General features: G+C 45.3%; 1 protein-coding gene and 1 pseudogene across 1 annotated transcript; both read right to left on the bottom strand.

Moving 5' to 3' along the window:
• Nucleotides 1-701: 701 nt before the first annotated feature.
• LOC129683863 (gamma-crystallin E) lies at nucleotides 702-3,298 on the bottom strand. The gene is made up of 3 exons (XM_055616848.1): nucleotides 3,290-3,298; nucleotides 2,960-3,202; nucleotides 702-974 (listed from the first exon to the last, which is right to left on the bottom strand). Exons 1-3 carry the CDS (start codon nucleotides 3,296-3,298, stop codon nucleotides 702-704), a joined length of 525 nt encoding a protein of 174 aa, XP_055472823.1.
• Nucleotides 3,299-18,502: 15,204 nt separating this feature from the next.
• The window catches only part of LOC129683872 (gamma-crystallin D-like), a 1,419-nt pseudogene continuing 154 nt past the window's right edge, over nucleotides 18,503-19,767 (bottom strand).

Genomic DNA, 19,767 nt, shown 5'->3' with positions numbered 1-19,767 from the left:
TGTACAGGCAGCAGCTACCTTGTACCTGATCCACCACAAAAAAAAAAAAAATCATCACAATCAGATCTGACTTGATCTTCGTCAGGCCCGGATTATTACTCCTCATCAGCACAAACCAGGACACCAAGGCACAGAAATGCTAAGTGACAGAACCCACTGCTTAAAGCTAATGACAGGACCAGGTGTTACCAGGCCCTTGGCAATTTGCAAAACCTCCTCCATTCTGGACGAGCGGTGCCCGTTTCTGTTACTACAATGATTTGGTTTCTAGAAACATGGTCCCTTTTTTTCCCCTTCTAGATTCTTGATTGCCTTGCCCCAGGGACCCCCAATCCATACCAGGCAGGTATGGATTGCCTGATGTACTTGAACTGACTCCTCACTGGTTCAAGTGTGGGCCCAGATGGGGAACTTTCAACCCCCTCTCCCTGACGCTTAAACCACCCCAGCTAGTAAGCAGTGAGTAAGACCCGACTCTTACAGAGACACCCCTCCTTCCGGTTTCCCCCACAGATTTGTGCTGTCTTTCTTGCCTGCCTTTCCGTTCCCGCTCACCAGTATGGGTAACACCATTTCTGACTGAAGTATTGCTGCGCCCTTCTATTAAGGGTGAAAGGAACAGAGGACTCCGTCATTGCATGAAACACACAGGAAATATTTTATTAACGTCCAGATGGAGAAAATGGTAGGGTAAAAATATTTCAATAGTAATCCATGATTCTCCTCAGGGAGCCCACCCTGGCATTCATGGCGCCCCAGTCCTGGTAGCGCCTGTACTCTCCGGGCCTCAGCAGGTACTGCCGCCCCCGGTAGTTGGGCATCTCGTAGAGGACCCAGTAGCCCTCCATCACGTGGAAGGAGTGGAAATCGCTGAAGTGGAAGCGATCCTGGAGGTTGGAGCAGTCGTCTGTGATCTCCACCATCTGGCCTCTCAAGTCCTCTCGCTCATAGATCCTGATCCTGTGAGAGCTGGACTGTGCGTCCACCAACAGTGGACAAGGGGACGTCAGAAAACCTGACCTGAGCTTGGCAATCCAGAACCCTGGGGTGTCAAGCTGCCCTGGGGGATGGGCGTCCCTTATCTTTTCTACGCCAAATGTGACTGAGTTGAAGGACCACCTAATAATGTTCAGGAGGTTGTACCCAGTGAAAAACCCCAGCGGTCACCACCACCACGCACTGTTCCTTTGACATAAACCGTGCTCTGTGGAGTTTTCTGGTATTGCCACCTACACACTGGCCCTCCTCCGCACCATTTTTAAGTAACTACTTTTCAGTTTGTTTTAGTCTTTCTTTTTCTTTCTTTCTTTCCTTTTCTTTCCAATACTAGTTTTGTGGTAATCTGGGGCTCTTTTTTGGAAGGGATAGGAATAATTTGGTATTCCAATGAAAACCCAAATGTATCCTTAGCAAAAGACACCATCTTGAATCTCAGTAGCAGAAACTGGAGGGAGAGAAGATGGCAGCAGTTTAGGAAGAAAGCTCAACCCAGAAATCCCTCCATCTTTCTTTGTTGCCTCAGGCCCTGATGTCCTCGAAGGCAGTAAAGTAAGAATATCTTTAAGATAGAGGTTCAGAGCCAGACATGGTAGCACACACTTGGGAAGGCAGAGGCAGGTGGATCTCTGTGTGTTCTAGGCCAACCTAATCTACACAAAGCGAGTCCAGGACAGCCAAGGCTACACAAAGAAACCCTGTCTCGAAAAACCAAAACCAAAACCAACCAACCAACCAAACAAACAAACAAAAAGTGTGATCTGCTCTGGTAAATTAGTTTGGGGCAACACTAATAATGAATGTTTAAGATCCTGAAGAGGAATGTGTGTGGAGAAAAGGTGTAACCCATTAGAACAGTGGTCCTCAACCTTCCTAATAAGGCAACCCTTTAACACAGTTTCTCATGTTGTAGTTAACCATAAAATTATTTCACAGCTACTTCATAACTGTAATTTTGCTACTGTCATGAACTGTAATTGCAAACACTTGATGGGTAAGATATCTGATATCTGATGCCACAGGGGTTCACAGCGATCCACAGGTTGAGAACCACTGTGTTAGCACAATGGAAGGTCAGGCAGCTCGTCCTGTGCAAACCCCTTTTCAGCTTTTGTTATCCCTGCTCCTTCCCAGCAAGAGCTCTTGGCTCTTTCTTTTTCTATCCTCAAAAGCTACATAGGAGGGGGTCTCCTAGCAACTCATCCATAAGAATGAAGAGGTGCTCCTGAGGCAGTCTCTGCCGGGCCCATGCTCTGCTCTTGTGTGCAGGCAAATTTGACCTGCAGGACAGCTACCTTCATTTTGTAAGAAAATGAAAGGCCAGTGCTTTGAGTCTGTAGAAAGAGGCAGGAGGAAAGGGGGTGGGGTTTGGGAGAGGGGGAGGAGAATGAAGGCAAGGAGGGAGGGCAGAGGGTTAGGGGAGGAGGCTGAGGCCGCTAATATCTGAAGCTGGCTCCAACCTCACAGAGGTTATGTTTTCCCTGTTAGACAACAGGTGGGACCCAGACTGTTGGGGCTTCCTTTGGGTAACAGAGGATGTCCCAGGACCTGCAGAATGCCATTTCCCCCATCCTTGGCAGCTATTATGTAACTCAGGTAGGCCTATCAGCTCAGCTCAGGGTTTACCAGGCCTAATCTGAAACTGAACTCAGAAAACTCAGATGAAGAGCCTCAAACCTCAGGCAACTGGTTGGTGTCCATGCCACGGTCCGGGAGCTCCGAACTGTAAACCACACTCTGCTTATTCCCAGTACTGGTGAATTTGATTTCCGCCAAGTAAATAAAAATGACCAGTGGAGAACTTTACTTCAGACACGTTTTTGATGGAACCTCGGAGAACTTAGTAATCTTAGGACACCGAACCAGGGGACACAGAGCAGCCGCTCCAGGCTTTAGCCCGCCATAGATGTTACTAGCTGATCAGGATCACCTGACTGGGCAGGGGCCCTAGGAAGGGACTCACGTGGGGGATGAGGCGGCAGGAGCGGATGGAGTCGCTGAAGCCCATCCACTGCTGGTAGTCAGGGTAGTCCCCGCGACGCAGGAAGTACTGGCAGCCCGCGAAGTTGGGCTGCTCATAGAGCATCCAGCAGCCGCTGTCCACGCGGATGGAGTTGCAGCGGCTCAAGTAGGGCTGCAGGTTGGGGTGGTCGCTGCTGCACTCGTAGTGGCGGCCCTGGAAGCCGCGGTCCTCGTAGAAGGTGATCTGCAAGGCAAGGCCGGGCTCAGAGGCCTGGTGTGGCCTGGAGCTGAGGGCGGCTCCCTCCCCAGGCCCGGGGCCCGCTGGGCTCACCTTCCCCATGGCTGGTGGTGGCTGGCGGGTTGGATGGGACGATTCTGTTGGATGTGTGGGGCTGGGAGCAGGGTCTATATAGCAGGAGGTCTGCTGCGTTGGCAGGAACAGCACAAAAGGGCCCCGCGGGGGGGAACAGGGGGACTTTTTCTCTCTCCTTTCTATATAATGACTGTGGGGGAGGCGTGGGTTATTGTATGTTTTCTCTTAGACTCTCCAGAGCTTTCGAATGGATGACGAATCATTGACCTGGTTAAAAGGGTCACTTGATGCTGCTCTGGCCTTTAAAGGACGCTGATTTGAGGAACTGAAATAGAGCAAACATACTTAACTCGTTAACATTTTGTATTCAAATGTTTTGGCTACCTTTTACAATTTCAAAACAATGTGTATTTGCATAACAATGTGGTGTAGTTAACAGTCCTGAAAAGGGGGTGGGGGTGGAGGTACCTTCTGTCAGGACGACAGGAGTCTAACGGGAGTTTCTCCTTAATCCCAGCACTCTGGAGGCAGAGGCAGGAGCGGGAAAGGCAGAAGCAGGGGGAAGAGGGTCTGTGTGAGTTTGAGGCCAGTCTACAAAGAGAGTTCCAGGACAGCCAGGGCTTTTACACGGAGAAACCCTGCCTCAAAAAACCAAACAAACAAACAAACAAACAAACAAAAAAACGAACGTTCTCATAAGCTCTATGATAATCAGCTGGGAACCAGAGAACTCACGTGATGAAGGAAGGAAACACTAAATTTAGACACCTCAGTTCTGTTCCCTGAAGTGTGTGAGTGAGACCAGGCCCTTCTTCTTGGGCTTCATCACCCATGCCTCCTCCCACAGACTCTAAGACCCCTAGCCTTGGGTCTCATAGGGTGACCCACAGCCATTTTTTACACTGATGAGCTTCTATTAAATGTTTTTGCTGAGAAGCCAAGGCAGTTTGTTCCAGCCGCCGATAAATGCAAGGTGACCTGGAAGGAGGAGGACATTTGGAATCTCACAGCCTTGCAAAAACTCTGCCCTCATTACCCCGGGGGCAACAAACCCTTATTGCCCTGTAGTGAGTGTACCGCCTAAAAGGGGTTGGACTCTCTCTCTCTCCTCCAGTCCCCAAAACTCCCAGCGGCAACAAGCTTCCTAACCTTGGCACAGTGTTGACATTTGGGCTGAGACAAAGTGGAACATGCTTCTTAGCATCCTGTCTCCACCAGCAGGTGTCAGCTCACCCGCTTCATCTGTGATAGCCAAGATCACACCTCCAGCTGCCCGTTGGAAAACGAAATCTCCTTGTATTTACATGTACCCACAATGCTTGTAGTAGTCAGAAAATGGAGTGTGTACCCCCTGAAACTGGAGTCACAGGTGGTTCTGAGTTCCCCGGGAAGAACAGCTAGGATTCTTAACTGCCGGCTGTTTCTCCAGCCCTTGTTGATGGATAATTTTTGCTTGTTTGTTTTTCGAGACAGGGCTTCTCTGTGTAGCCCTGGCTGACCTGGAACTCAGAGATCCACATGCTTCTGCCTCCGGAATGCTGGGATTAAAGGTGTGTGCCCCCACCATCTGGCTGTTGATCACATATTTTAAAAGTGCCAGTCTTTATTCTTTTGATTTAATTTGTACCTCTTTAAAATCTGTCTGAAAGAGATAGTTAAAGGTACATGCGAAGACAGTGGTAGTTTAGCTAAGAATTAGATATAAAAGAACTGTCCAGAATAGTGTATTAATTAAGTAAATTTTGAGACATCTGATGAGTTGATCATCTCTAATCCACTTAGACTTTAGTTTTGTGCAGGGTGATAAATATGGATCTATTTGCATTTTTCTACATGCAGACATCTACATGCAGTTAGACCAGCACCATTTGTTAAAGATATTATCTTTTTTCCACTGTATTGTTTTGGCTTCTTTATAAAAAATTAAGTATCCATAGGTGTGTGGGTTTATTTCTGGGTCTTCTGTTTGATTCCATTGAGTCACCATTCTGTTTCTCTGCCAGTACCATGTAGTTTTTATTACTGTTGCTCTATAGTACAGCTTGAGATCAAGGATGGAGATACCTCCAGAAGCTCTTTTATTGTACAGGATTGTTTTAGCAATTCTGGATTTTTTTGTTTTCCCCTATGAAACTGAGAATTTTTCTTTCAAGTTCTGTAAAGAATTGTGTTGGTATTTTAATGGGAATTGCACTGAATCTGTAGATTGCTTTTGGCAGGATGGCCATTTTCACTATGTTAATCCTACTGATCCATGAGCATAGGAGATCTTTCCATCTTCTGATATCTTCTTTGATTTCTTTCTTCAGAGACTTGAAGTATTTTTTGTTTTGTTTTGTTTTTGTTTTTGTTTTTGTTTTTAAACAGGTCTTTCACTTGCTTGGTGAGTCACACTAAAATACTTCATGTTATTTGTGGCTATTGTGAAGGGTGTTGTCCTTAGTCATCAGGGAAATACAAATCAAAATGACCCTGAGATTTCACCTTACACACATCAGAATGGCTGAGATCAAAAATCAAGTGACAACACATGCTGAAGAGGATGTGGAGAAAGGGGAACCCTCCTTTGGAAATCAATCTGGTGCTTTCTCAGAAAATTAGGAATGGTGCTACCTCAAAATCCAGCTACACCACTCCTCAGGCATATATCCAAAATATGCTCAAGTATACAAGAACATTTGCTCAATCATGTTTGTAGTAGCTTTATTTGTAATAGCCAGAATCTGGAAACAACCGAAATGTCCCTCAGTGGAGGAATGGATACAGAAATTGTGGTACATTTGCATAATGGAATACTACTCAGCTATTAAAAACAAGGAAATATAAAAATTTCAGGCAAATGGTGGGAAACAGAAAAGATCATCTTGAGTGAGGTAACCCAGAAGCAGAAAGACACACACACGGTATATACTCACTCATAAGTGGATATTAGTCATATAATATAGGATAAACATACTAAAATCTATACTCTTAAAGAAGCTAAACAACAAGGAAGGTCCAAGGGAAGATGTTCAATCTTCATTCAGAAGGACAAATGTGATAGACATGGGAAGCAGGAGATGTCAGGGAACAGAAAGGAGCCTACCACAGAGGGCCTCTGAAAGACTCTACCCAGCAAGGTATCAAAGCAGATGCTGAGACTCATAGCCAAACTTTGGGCAGAGTGCAGGAAATCTTATGAAAGAAGGGAGAGATAGAAAGACCTGGAGGGGACAGGAGCTCCAAAAGGAGACCAACAGAGCAAAAACGAACAAACAAACAAAAACAAAAACAAAACAAACAAACAAAAAAAAAACCTGAGCCCTGGGTGTCCTGCAGAGGCTGATACTTGAACCAAGGACCATGCATGGAGAGGACCTAAGACCCCGGCTCAGATGTAGTCCATAGACTCAGTCTCCAAGTAGGATCCCTAATAAGGGGAGCAGGGGCTCTCTCTGGCATGAACTCAATGGCTGGCTCTTTGATCACCTCCTCCTGTGAGGGTGCAGCCTTGCCAGGCCACAAAGGAAGACAATGCAACCAGTCCTGATGTGACCTGATAGGCTAGGGTCAAATAGAAGGGGAGGAAGACCTGACCTATCAGTGGACTAGGGGAGGGGCATAGGGGAAGAAGAGAAAGGGAGGGTGGGATTGGGAGGAAATGAGGAAGGGGGACACAGCCAGGATACAAACTGAATAAATGACAATAATTTTAAAAAATAACTAAAAGGCAGAACACTCAAAAAAATCATCTCTAAAATCTTTGAGAATTTATTAAAGGATATAGAAAATGGTCATATATTAAGGGAGAGAAAGTAAGTATATTGGACATAAAACTGCAAAACACATCTGCAGATAGTTATAAACATATAGAAAAAGATCTTGCCCTTGGGGATCAGAATATTTAACATCATTAAGATGTCACCACTACACAGACTGATCCACAGAGTCAATGAGACTTTTATCCAGAAATATGAAAATGTGCCCAGAGATTTGCCTGACACCCGGGAAAGATCCAAACAGCCAAAACAAACTTAGAAAAGAACACATTTGGGAGGCTCATATTTCCTGGTTTTAAAATTCATTACAAAGCTATGGTAATAAAAACAGTGTGGTACAGTATAAATCCAGACATGGGGGAGTGCAGGGAGAGGCAGAGGGGGATGGGAGGGCCTGTATGTGTTTTCAAAATGGCTTTAATGAGAATGTTTTCTGCCAGGAAAACACACTAAACTAAATTGAAGAAGCCAGACAAGAATGAACAGATAGGCTATGATTTCATTTATATGACAGGAAATAGAATGAATGATACTTAGGTGCTGGGGTGTGGGGAACAGCGAGTTGCCGGTTAATGAGGGCAGAGCTCCACTCTGGAATGATGTGTGTTTCTAGAGGTACACAGTGTTGGTGTCAAACGCTGTGAGTGGTCAGGATACACTTAAAATCACAAGAACCAAAATGTGAACCGTGCTTACACAGCCCTTGCTTCCACAGGAAACAAGATTAACAGTAATGTGTTGTTTTCAAGGTTTCCTTTATGTGTCAATACTTTGGGTGGTGGAAATATTTTACTTCAAGATCAAAACAGAGTTAGCAGGTGCTCCGTTTGGTGTCGGGAGCCGCTCCCGCCATTGCAAGATGGCGCCGGCTTCCTGTTTCCTGGTTCTTCTTGCCTGCGCCGCCCTGCGCTTTACGCATGCGCAGGTTTATGCTAATGTGGGTTTAGGCTGCAATCCAATTGCCAGCCATATACTGATGAGGACTCGAGCAGAGCACCAATTACAGACGGACAGGTTGCCTTGCTGGCTATTTAAACAGGGCGCTGCCAGGGGTTTGGGTCCTTCACCATCTGCAAGAAAGAGCTGTACAATAAACTTGCCACTGAAGAAATCCTCGGTTGTTGCGTCGTCCTTATCGGCAAAGGCCGCGCGCGACAAGTGGTGCCGAAACCCGGGAGCCGCCGAACCCCGGAGTGGAGGATCGCTTCGAAGGACCCCGACTGCTCGTCGAGTAAGGATTCAAAGTCAGTGGCGTGAGAACCGCGGTACTTTTCTGCAAGGTATGATTGATTGGATGTGGGGTGGATTGTTTATTGCTTGCTGTTCCATTTACATTTTGTTTTGCTGTCTGTGCCTTAATTGCGGGAAACGAGATAAAGTGTGTGTTTTTCCACCCTGTGATCAACCTTAACGGACCGTAAGCCTCAGGTAGATAACTGAGCCGTCCTTCCCACTCCTGTAGATAAAGGAAGCATGGGAAATCATCCAGTAAAGCCGTTTTTAGAAGCGGTGCACATATTACTTAAGGAGAAGGATTTGAAAATTTCGAGGTATGTGCTCCGTAATTTTATTAAGGAAGTGGATCGGGTGGCTCCTTGGTTTCAAATATCGGGCGACCTGACTACGGGTTGTTGGGACAAGTTAGGCCATGACTTAGAAGAAGAGAAAGAGAAGGGAACATTGAGGCCAGGGACTTTTCCTATCTACAAGTTGATTAAATCATGTTTGAAAGATGAGAAATGCAAAGACAAAGTGAAAGAAGGGCAGAGGGTGTTGGCAGATCACCAAGATAGTCTATCCGAAGCAGAAAAGGGAATTAAGACCGGTAAATCCCCTAAGGATGGGACCAAAGAAGATAAGGCTAAAGCGCCGAAGGCGCGAAAGCTAGTTAAGAAGTCAAAGAAACCAAAACAGACTGGTAGCAAGGAAAAGAAGAGTGGTGCCCCGCTGTATCCCAGTTTAGCGGAGTTTCAGAATTTGAAAGTCGCCTCGTCATCGAGCGAGCCGGAGTCTACAGAGAGCGAAAACAGCTCTTCTGAGAATCAACAAACTGATGAGGAGTCAGGGCTCGACCCTGACGAGCAGGCAGAGTTGGATGAGGAAGCAGCTAAATATGAGGAAGGGCGTTACCGCCCGGATCCGCCACCATATGTGGCCTATGCTGGCACTTCCGGGTTCTCCATGCGGAAGTCAGCCACTGAAGAACCCAAATCTGCAGAGACAAAATTTTCCCTGATATCAGAAAAAGAGAGGAAGCGGATTAAAACCGCGTTCCCAGTCTGGGAGGACGCTCAGAATGACAGACATCATTCTCCTTTAGATCTTAAACAGTTGAAGGCATTAGCGGAAGCAGTCCAGACATATGGCTTCTGAGAAAGTACAAGAGGGAAAGGTTGGGCAGTTTCTTGGGTCAATTATTACTCCTACAAGTGTTACACCTCAAAAACTTACTATCAGAAGAGATGGGTTACGCACCCTTAATGATTATCAGAAATTGATGGGGGATATTAATTGGATTCGACCCTCATTAAGTCTGACAACAGCTGAGCTCAGACCCCTGTTTGCTGTTTTGGAGGGCGATGCTGCCATTACTTCGCCCAGGCAGCTTACCCCAGAAGCTTCTAAGGCGTTACAATTGGTTGAAGATAAATTAAATACGGCTTTTTTAACTCGCTTTGATATAGCTCAACCATTTCAGCTGTGTGTTATTCCATCCCCTCAACAGCCCACAGCTGTGTTATGGCAAGATGGTCCCTTGCTCTGGGTTCATCTACAAGCCTCCCCTGGTCAAATTCTGAGCCATTACCCCACTCGCGTGGCCGAATTGGCCATTAAGGGACTGCAATTAGCCATTACTCATTTTGGCATGGAGCCACAATTAATTATTACTCCATATACTAGTTATCAAGTACAAGTGCTATGTTCTACCATTGATATATGGGCTATTTTAAAATGTTCATATTCAGGAAAAATAGATAATCATTATCCTAAACATCCCTTACTTCAGTTTGTGACAAACCATGCTTTTATCTTTCCAAAAATCACTAGAAATCAGCCCATTGATGGAGCTATTGATGTTTTCACTGATGGATCCAGTACTGGGCTTGGAAGCTTTGTGGTTAATGGACAGACGGTTCAGAAGGCTTTTCCTTATATCTCCCCTCAATTAGTGGAATGTGCCATTGTTGCTGAGGTTCTGAAGAGATTTTCAGAGCCCTTGAATATAGTTTCGGACTCCCATTATGTGGTGCGTGCAGTCCGGATACTAGAGACAGTAGGGTTTATTAATAGTAAAAGTCAAGTGGTACAGGTTTTTACTGATATACAACAGTCTATTAGGCACAGAACAGCTCCTTTCTTCATTCAACACATGAGAGCTCATACTCTGCTGCCTGGACCCATGGCGGAAGCTAATGCCTTGGCAGACAAGGCTACTGAGCAGATTTTTGTCTGCAAAGACCCTCTACAGGAGGCTACAGCCTTCCATGATCTCTACCATGTAAATGCTAACACTCTTAGATGGAAATTTGGGATACCCCGGGCCTTGGCCCGGGATATTGTATTGAAGTGTAATAACTGTGCAGACTTCAGATCACCACCCGTAGTGGGGGTTAATCCTAGAGGATTGCAACCGCTTCATATTTGGCAAATGGACGTAACTCATATCCCAACCTTTGGAAAGTTAAAATATGTCCATGTTTCTATTGACACCTGCTCGGGAATAGTTCATGCTACTCCTCTCCTGGGAGAAAAGGTTGCACATGTTATAACCCACTGCTTAGAAGCGTGGGCTGCCTGGGGCAAGCCCAAACAGATCAAAACTGATAATGGGCCAGCGTATACGTCAAAAACTTTTCAACAGTTTTGTTTGAAGATGAGCGTTCGCCATATCACCGGCCTACCGTACAATCCTAGAGGGCAAGGTGTGGTGGAACGAGCTCATTCTACCATGAAGATGATTCTCCAAAAACAAAAAGGGGGAATAGGCCCCACTACTATGGGACCTAAGACTAAGATTTCCCTTGTTCTATTCACTATAAATTTTTTAACTTTGGATTCTGAAGGACGGTCTGCTGCAGACAGACATGTCAGTCACAGAACATCAAATGAAACAGTGAAATGGAAGGATGTTCTTGATAATCAATGGAAAGGACCGGATCCTATTTTAATAAGATCCAGGGGAGCTGTTTGTGTTTTTCCGCAGGATCAAGAAAATCCGATTTGGGTTCCAGCGCGGCTGACCAGAGTGGTCAAGCAAGATGAGCCTGATTTTAACCCTGATCCTGATCCTGAGCGGAGTGCAGATGAACCTGGAGGTGGAGACCCAGGAGATCCGCTGGGGGATCCTATCAACATTCCCACGACCAATGCCAGTCATGTATGATGCACAAGTCTTCCCCCGGCTCTTTACCACCAATGACTCCATAGGGCTACCATATTTGCCAATGTCTCAACAATCTAATTGGTCCGCCGAATTTGATAAGACAATGAGAAAATTACGCCTAGCAATTGTTCAAATTAATTCCACTCGCCTAGATGTTTCTGTTACTCAAGGATTATTTAACTGGTTGTCCTCTGCATTTTCCTATTTTAAAGAATGGATTGGTGTAGGGATGTTTGGCATGTCTATGCTCTCGGGGCTGTTCCTCTGTTTTTGGTTGCTCTGCCGTTTTAAGAGACAACAACATCTTAAAAATGTGGCCATGGTGCGGGCTATGCTGGCTGTGGAACAGGGGGCATCCCCCCAAGTTTGGCTTAACATGCTCAATCGTTGAGACACTGTCTGAACTTATAGCACTCCTGACGGGCACAAGTTCCCATTGCACCAGGATGCTGTTCAAGACAGACTTCTGCACCTCCCAGGGCTCAGGTTCCCATTGCACGGGACTCAAGGTGCAGAGGGTCTCTTACACTGTGTAAACTCCTTGATCGCTGATGCTGTTGGCTCAGCAGGCTGATCGGTAACCTCATGGTGTGTTATTTTTCTGATTGAGATGGCCTTTAATATATATAAAAGGGGGAGATGTCGGGAGCCGCTCCCGCCATTGCAAGATGGCGCCGGCTTCCTGTTTCCTGGTTCTTCTTGCCTGCGCTGCCCTGCGCTTTACGCATGCGCAGGTTTATGCTAATGTGGGTTTAGGCTGCAATCCAATTGCCAGCCATATACTGATGAGGACTCGAGCAGAGCACCAATTACAGACGGACAGGTTGCCTTGCTGGCTATTTAAACAGGGCGCTGCCAGGGGTTTGGGTCCTTCACCATCTGCAAGAAAGAGCTGTACAATAAACTTGCCACTGAAGAAATCCTCGGTTGTTGCGTCGTCCTTATCGGCAAAGGCCGCGCGCGACAGTTTGGAAACTGCTTGAGCTGTTTCTGGGGCTGGAAAGAAGGCTCCCTGGGTACAAATGCTTGTTGCCTAACTCTGAGGCTCTGAGTTTGGATCCCAGCACCTGTATAATAAGCTGGGCGTGGTCTCGTGGGTACCTGTAAACCCAGTGCCTTGTGTGGGAGAAGACAGGAAAAACAAGAGTTCCAGGTTCAGGGAGGGGGCCACCTCAAAGGCAAGGAGTGACAGAGAAGGACATCAGATGCCCTCCTCTGCTCTCTATGTGCCCTCTCATACATGTGTACATTGACGACGCTCACACGCACAATCAACTACATTAAAATTTTGCTGCATTTCATACCCATGTTTACCATGGAGCTACTAGATAAACATTGGGGGTAGGTATAACGGGACTTTCTTCAGACTGTCAGCTCCCAAGTATGACTCAGAGACCTTTCATTAATTATTAAAGATTGGCCTTAGCTTAGGCTCGCTCCCCAACTAGCTCTTAACTTTTATTTTATTCATTTATTTGTTTGTTCATTTTACATCGCAATCGAAACCCCACTGCCTCCTTTCCCCCCAGTCACACCCTCCCACCCACTCCCCCCTTACCCTTTCCAATACCGACCCACCCTGGCACATCAAGTCACATCAGGACTAAGTGCCTCCTCTTCCACTGAGGGAAGTCAAAGCACCCCTGCTGAGGAAAGGGGATCCAGATGGAGGCAACAGAGTCCAAGTAAGAGACAGCCCCTGCTCCAATTGTTAGGGAACCCACTTGAGGACCAGGCAGCCCATCAACTTCATATGAGTCGGGGGTCTAGGTCCAGCCAATGTAAGCTCTTTGGTTGGTGGTTCAGTCTCTGTAAGCTCCCATAGGCCCAGGTTAGTTGGCTATGTAGGTGGAGTGGAGGACCACAAGGTCAAGGACTCTTGTGGAGTCCTTGACCCCCTCCAGCTTCCTCAGTCCTTTCCCTAACTCTTCTACAAGACTCCTTAAGTTCCACCCAATGTTCGGCTGTGGGTCTCTGCATCTGTTTCCATTACCTGCTGGATGAAAGCCTCTCAGATGACAGCTATGCTAGGTTCCTGTCTGCAAGGCTAGCCGAGTATCATTAATAGTGTTAGCGTTGGCTCTCTCCCATGGGGTGGCTCTCAAGTTGAGCCAGTCATTGGTTGGCCGGTACCTCAATCTCTGTTCCATCTTTTATCCCTGCACATCTTGCAGGCAGGACAAATTTTGGGTGGATGGTATTGTGTGGGGGTTGGTGTCCCTCCATTGGAAGTCCCGCCTGGCTACAGGATGCGGGGGGGGGGATGTCTCAGCATCCCCTGCTGCTAGGAATCTCAGCTAGGGTCACCCTCTCCCTCATATCTTCCCAGGAGCTTCACCTATCCCAGGTCTCCAGCTTGTCCCAGAGATGCCCCAACACTGATTTCTCTCCTCTCTCCCAACCCTCTCACCCACCCAGCCCAGCCCTCCCCCCACCTGACACCCCCCCCAACTCCCCTAGGTCTTAAATTATTCCATTTATATTAATCTGTGTTCTGCCACCTGTCTCTCAGTCTCTCAGTCTCAGTACCGGTTTCTTCTTCATGTCTGGCTGACGACTCTTCACACCTGATTCTTTCCCAGAGTTCCTGTCTCTGCCAGATGAACCCAACATTCTCTCCTGCCTCAGCTATTAGCTGCTCAGCTCTTTACAAAAATAATCAGAAGGTGATAAAGAGCAATGTTTATAAAACATTGAGACAGGGGAAGCTTAACAATACAGAAGTCCGGTCTGTACTCAGCTCTCTGCTGGTACAGAAATCAGCATTTTACATACAAAGACAAACTTCACACAGTGCACAAAATTATCACCCCAACTCTATTATTTTAGCCCCAGTATGGAATCAGTCTAGCGTCCATTAATGGGTGAATGGCTAAAGAGAGTGTGGTATGAAGTCTTAGTCAGCTGTAAAGAAGAATGACACCATGGCATCTGCAAGGAAATGGACAGAAATGGAGATCATCCTGGTAAGTAAAATTCAGTCAGACTCAAAAGGACAAATACCATGAGGTTTTTTCCTATGTGCACAATCTAAAGTTTTAAAGAGATGTAAAAGCATAAGGAGGCTACTTGGATATGGGAAGGGGACCAGTTGGGGCAGAAGCACAAGAACAAGAGGGTAAAAAGAATGCGTATTAATGTGATGTAACTACAATACATGTATGCTGGAGAATGTCATAACGAAAGCCATTACTTCATACAAGTGACAGTAGCAAAAACCAAAGATGCTGCTGCAGTTCAGCAAAAGTACATAAAATGTTTAGGTGGCGATTATGTCATGAATATAATTTTGAACTTTTAAATGTTAGCTACATCTTTATCAAACACCTTCCAGACTATGATTCATTTCCTAGGTATTCTCTGAAAAACGCTCAAGTGTTCATTATAAAAGCGTTATAGTTTACTATACCTATACTATAGAAGATTGACCAGTTCTAATTCTTTATTGCTATGACTCTACCCCCAAATAAACAGCTTTCGTATAACATTTCCTATTTTTAGAACCTGTTTCTTAGGATAGAATCCTAGGTGTAGACTCACTGGATCTAAAGTTAGTTCACAGTTGTTTATTTTTTTCCTCTTGGTGTTTTTTTGTTGTTATTTCATTTTTGAGACGCCATCTTGTTAGGTCTCACTGGCTGTCCTTGAAGATGCTGTCATCCAGTTTCAGCTTCCTCAGGGCTGGGACCACAGGCTTATAGTGGACCTGTGCCTGTTTTCTCTGCTTCTCTGGTGGCATTCTTAGGTAATTTTTTTAATATGTATTTTATGTGTATGTGTGTCTGAATATACGTATATACAACATGTGTGTTAAATGGCAGTAGAGGTAAGAAGAAAGCATTGGATCTCCTGGAACTGGAATTACAGAGAGTTGGGAACCAACATGTGGGTGCTGGGAACTGAACTCAGGTTCTCTGGAAGAACAGTAAGTGTTTTTAAATGCTGAGCTATGTCTCCAGCCCCTCATGACATTCTTTATTAGCACAACTAAAGAAGTGTGAAAGTGTCAACTGCAGATTCCATCTCAATTGTCCTTCCCTAGTAGTCTGTGAGTTACAAGGATTATAAGAGAATTAAAAAGCATTAAGAGTTAAGTTTCAGGGGCTGGAGAGATGGCTCAGAGGTTAAGAACATTGGCTGTTCTTCCAAAGATCATGAGTTCAATTCCCAGCAACCACTTGGTGGCTCATAACCATCTACAGTGAGATATGGTCCCTCTTCTGGCCTGCAGGCAGAACATTGTATAAATAATAAATAAATATATCTTTAAAAAAGAGCTAAATTTCTTCTTTGTGTTTAACAGCATATAAAACAATAACATTAATATTTTAATTTTTCTTTTCAATTAGTGTCTTTCTTATTTTGTATTTCCTCCCTGTATCTCCATTAGTTCAGTCTCTTCTGATTTTTTTTTCTTTATTCCACTTTCAAAACTCTGGTAATATTTTAAGGTCATCTTTAAACTTGGAAATGTGTGCTGTAAGTACTGCAGATAAAGATTACTCTTGGTGTTTTTCTTCACTCATTCATTCTTGAATATTAACTCAGTTGCCTCTTACAACTACCCTCTCCTTACCCAAGGATACCAGCTTCAGGATGGTACAGATGCTGGTGAAGACATGGCACAATACCCTGCTGTTATTGTCAGCTTGTTGGGTCAACCATTCCTAATCCTGGGGCTATCTCAGGACTTCTAGTCACTGAAATAAGAGGTTTCCACCTTGCCTGTCTGACATGGACTTGTTGCTATCCTTGAATTGTCATCCTTGGATTCAACCAACTCTGACCTCGTTCTGGCTGTGGGATCAGGGTGGGTTGAACTGGTTTGAAGGACTAGGTGGACAACCAGCAGCTCAGCGGGCAGGTGAGGAAAAGATGTGAGGAAGGACAAAGGGTTACGGAATCATTTGTTGTCTGTGGGGGACTCATGGAGGTGAGAACAAAGGGTGATGGTTAGATAGTAAGAGATAAAGAGATGGGTTGGCGCTAGTTTCTCAAAGAAATACGTGTTTTTCTTATGGATAGTGGAGAAACATCGAAAGTTGTTTATATATATTTTTTTTTAAGTTTCTAAAGGTCTTTTTAAAGAACACTTAAAAACATTTGTTTCCTGTTTGTCTTTTTGATTAGCATGTGTTAATTATGTATACAATAATGGGTTTCATTACAATATTTTCGTAGATGATGCATCTTCTTCCCAGCCAGTCCCTCTTCTACTTCTCTCTCTCTCTCTCTCTCTCTTTGATGAAACAATGAGTCATCAAGGTTTTGTTAAGGTTGGGTAAAAGGCTGTCCGAAGGGACCCGTGCCCCTTACCGGTGGTCACAGCACTGAGGAAATTTCTCTCTCCGGCAACAACCATTAGCTGCTCTGCTAGACCCCTCCCAACTCCTAGACAGAATGTTGATCTTATGCAGGTCTTGTGCAGGTAATTACAGTTGCTGTGCGGTCAAAAGTGCCGTGTGTGGTGGGCTGGATGAGCATGGCCCCTTCAGGATCATGTATTTGAATACTTGGTCCCCAGATGGTACCAGACTTGAGTTCAATCCTGTGGAGGAGAGAAATGATACAATCAGATCCGTGTTTAAAGTATTTACAAGGACACTCCTTATGAAAAAAATAAAAAGGAGGTAGGCAAAGAGAGACCTGAATAAATTCGGTCTTAGTTTCCTAGAAGCTTGTGGATAGCGTGTTAGCACATGTCTATATTTTGTGTACATACAAGATTGTATAAACATATATAACTTTGTATTCGTGCTTCTAGACACAAAGGGAATGAAACAATCAGTTACCCAGTGTGTTTAAATTCCATTCTTGTTTGGTTGTTTGTATTAATCTTACGGTGAGAATCTGAAGTTTGCGCTGTCATTGCTTAGACACGAGTCTCCCTGTAATGAAAACCAGCAATTTCGTAAACACTTCTTTCTCTTCTGTCTCAGCCACACATGTACACTGAACTAAAGACAGTGGAACACCTGTTGCCTCTGTGCACACACGGGTTTATATTGCCCCCATCACAAAAAGTCTCAAGGTTGTTGGTGTTGATTCAGAGCTTTGAGGACAACAAGGCCAACATCTCTGAAATGCTCACGTCCTTTTCTTCACAATTGTCACCTTCTGGATGTAAGATGACTCAAGTTACGGGGGCACACTGCTAGGAACCTCTGCCCTTTCACTTGGGGACATGGGGCCTTTCCCTCTCTACCGTGAATGCCCCTCCACTTACGTTTTAATGGTCACCTCAGTGTTAGGTGATGACCCCAGAAGGAGACTGGCAGAGATTTCAAAATCACCCTTTTCATACAATTTTTGGGGAGTATAAGTGCTCTGAAAAGGCTGGGTGGCTTTTACAAGAACTCAGAGAGAGAGATCCGCTTGCCTCTGCCTCCCAAGCGCTGGGATTAAAGGTATGTGCCACTGCCACATGGAGGCAACAAGATTTTTAAAGCCTGGAAACCCAAATGAAATAGTGGTCTGAAGTTATTATCACTTTGCCTTTTAAAAGATTTTGGGGACTGGAGAGATGGCCTGGTGGTCAAGAGCATTGGTTGCTCTGCCAGAGGACCAGGGTTCAAGTCCCAGCACCCGCAACTGTCAGTAACCCTAGTTTTAGGGCATCTGACACCTTCACCCAAATATACATGTAGGCAAAACACTGATGCACATAAAGTAACTAAATTAATTTTTAAGAAGCTTTTATGTTATATGAGTATTTTGCTTACGTGTGTGTATGTCATATACGCCTGCCTTTGCCAAAAGAGGGCATTGTATCCTCTGGAGTGGAGATACAAACAGCTGTGAGCCACCATCCTGGGTCCCCTGAAAAGGTACTCTTAACACACGGCACATACACATCACACACCCACATGCTCACAAAAGGATCACAAGTTTGAGGCCGGCGAGGGCTACACAGTGAGGCCCTGTTTTGAACCAATAAGTATAAACTAACAGGAGATGAGACAAAAGAAAAAAACAAAACAAACAAACAAACAAACAAACAAAAAAAACAGAAGCAAATCAGTGCCAGGAACACACAGAAAATATTTTATTAGCTTCCAGATGGAGAAGGGGTAGAGTAAAAAAACCAATTCAATAGAAATCCATGACTCTCCTCAGAGAACCCACCCTGGCATCCATGGCGCCCCAGTCCTGGTAGCGCCTGTACTCTCCGGGCCTCAGCAGGTACTGCCGCCCCTGGTAGTTGGGCATCTCGTAGAGGACCCAGCAGCCCTCCAGCACGTTGAGGGAGTAGATCTCATTGAGGCGGAAGCGGTCCTGGAGGGAGGGGCAGTCCTCAGTGAATTCTACCATCTGGCCTCTGTAATCTTCCCTCTCGTACAATCTGATCCTGTGAGAGCCGGCCTGGCAGGCCCAGAAACAGGAGAAAAACAACGGTGAAATGGTTCTACTAACGACTTAGGATGGCCTCAGTTTGCTTCAAGCCGTTTGAAATCGATAATGAACACATTAATTAATGCAGGCTACTTACAAACAACTACGAGGGCAGGTTCCGTGATTTTCTGCCACCGGAAAGTGTGAGCCAATGCATTGGAGAAGGAAGCCTGAACGTGTTCAGACACCACCCGGTCTATGCAGTAGGCTGTAAAGCCAGCACCACCACAAAATCAGGACCTTTAATGGCTTGTTACTTACTTGGTTTGCCATTTGAGGGGAGTGTTTTTCCATTAAAATATATTAAGATATTCAATACCTTAAATCTCAGACAATGACTGCTCAGTTAGTAATTTATGAATATAATGAGGAGAAAAAAAAAAAGACAAAACGGGAAGATAAAAATCAGTAAGCCCAAGAACCTTTTTTTTTTTTTCGTAAGTGTTGGCATTTTAAAACACACCTACGCAACAGAGGAGGCACGGCTGTAAAACATCCGTGTTGCCCTTTTTTGAGGGAAGGGGCTCTGACTAGACGAGATGGAGGAACCCCCAGATATGCAGGTTGGGGGGTGAAAAGAGGAAGGAGAGTTTGAACGCATTACCTCTGCGTCCAGTAACCACCGTATTGTATAGCATATTTAGTCATCCTGTTTTTCCATCCTAAATGATGGCAAGACAGGACTCAGATTTCATTCACCCCCATGCTGCCAATGTGTGCGTACTCCACAAACCAATTTGTAACTGGGTGGCACTTTGCTTTTGGGATGTTGGAGAGGGGAGGGGTATTGAACTAATCGATTCTAGCTTTCACGGATTTGTTTTCACAAACAGGCTCAGCCCTACGTCCAGCGTTGAACTTTGCACTGGCAACTGCAGTCAGAACCCTCGCTGCTTCGGTCTTGATGAGGATGTAGACTCACGTGGGGGATGAGGCGGCAGGAGCGGATGGAGTCGCTGAAG

Source organism: Psammomys obesus, unplaced genomic scaffold (genome assembly GCF_907164565.1).
Source record: "Psammomys obesus unplaced genomic scaffold, mPsaObe1.curated_primary_1811, whole genome shotgun sequence".
Lineage (NCBI taxonomy): Eukaryota > Metazoa > Chordata > Mammalia > Rodentia > Muridae > Psammomys > Psammomys obesus.
This window is presented reverse-complemented; position numbering and strand designations above follow the sequence as displayed.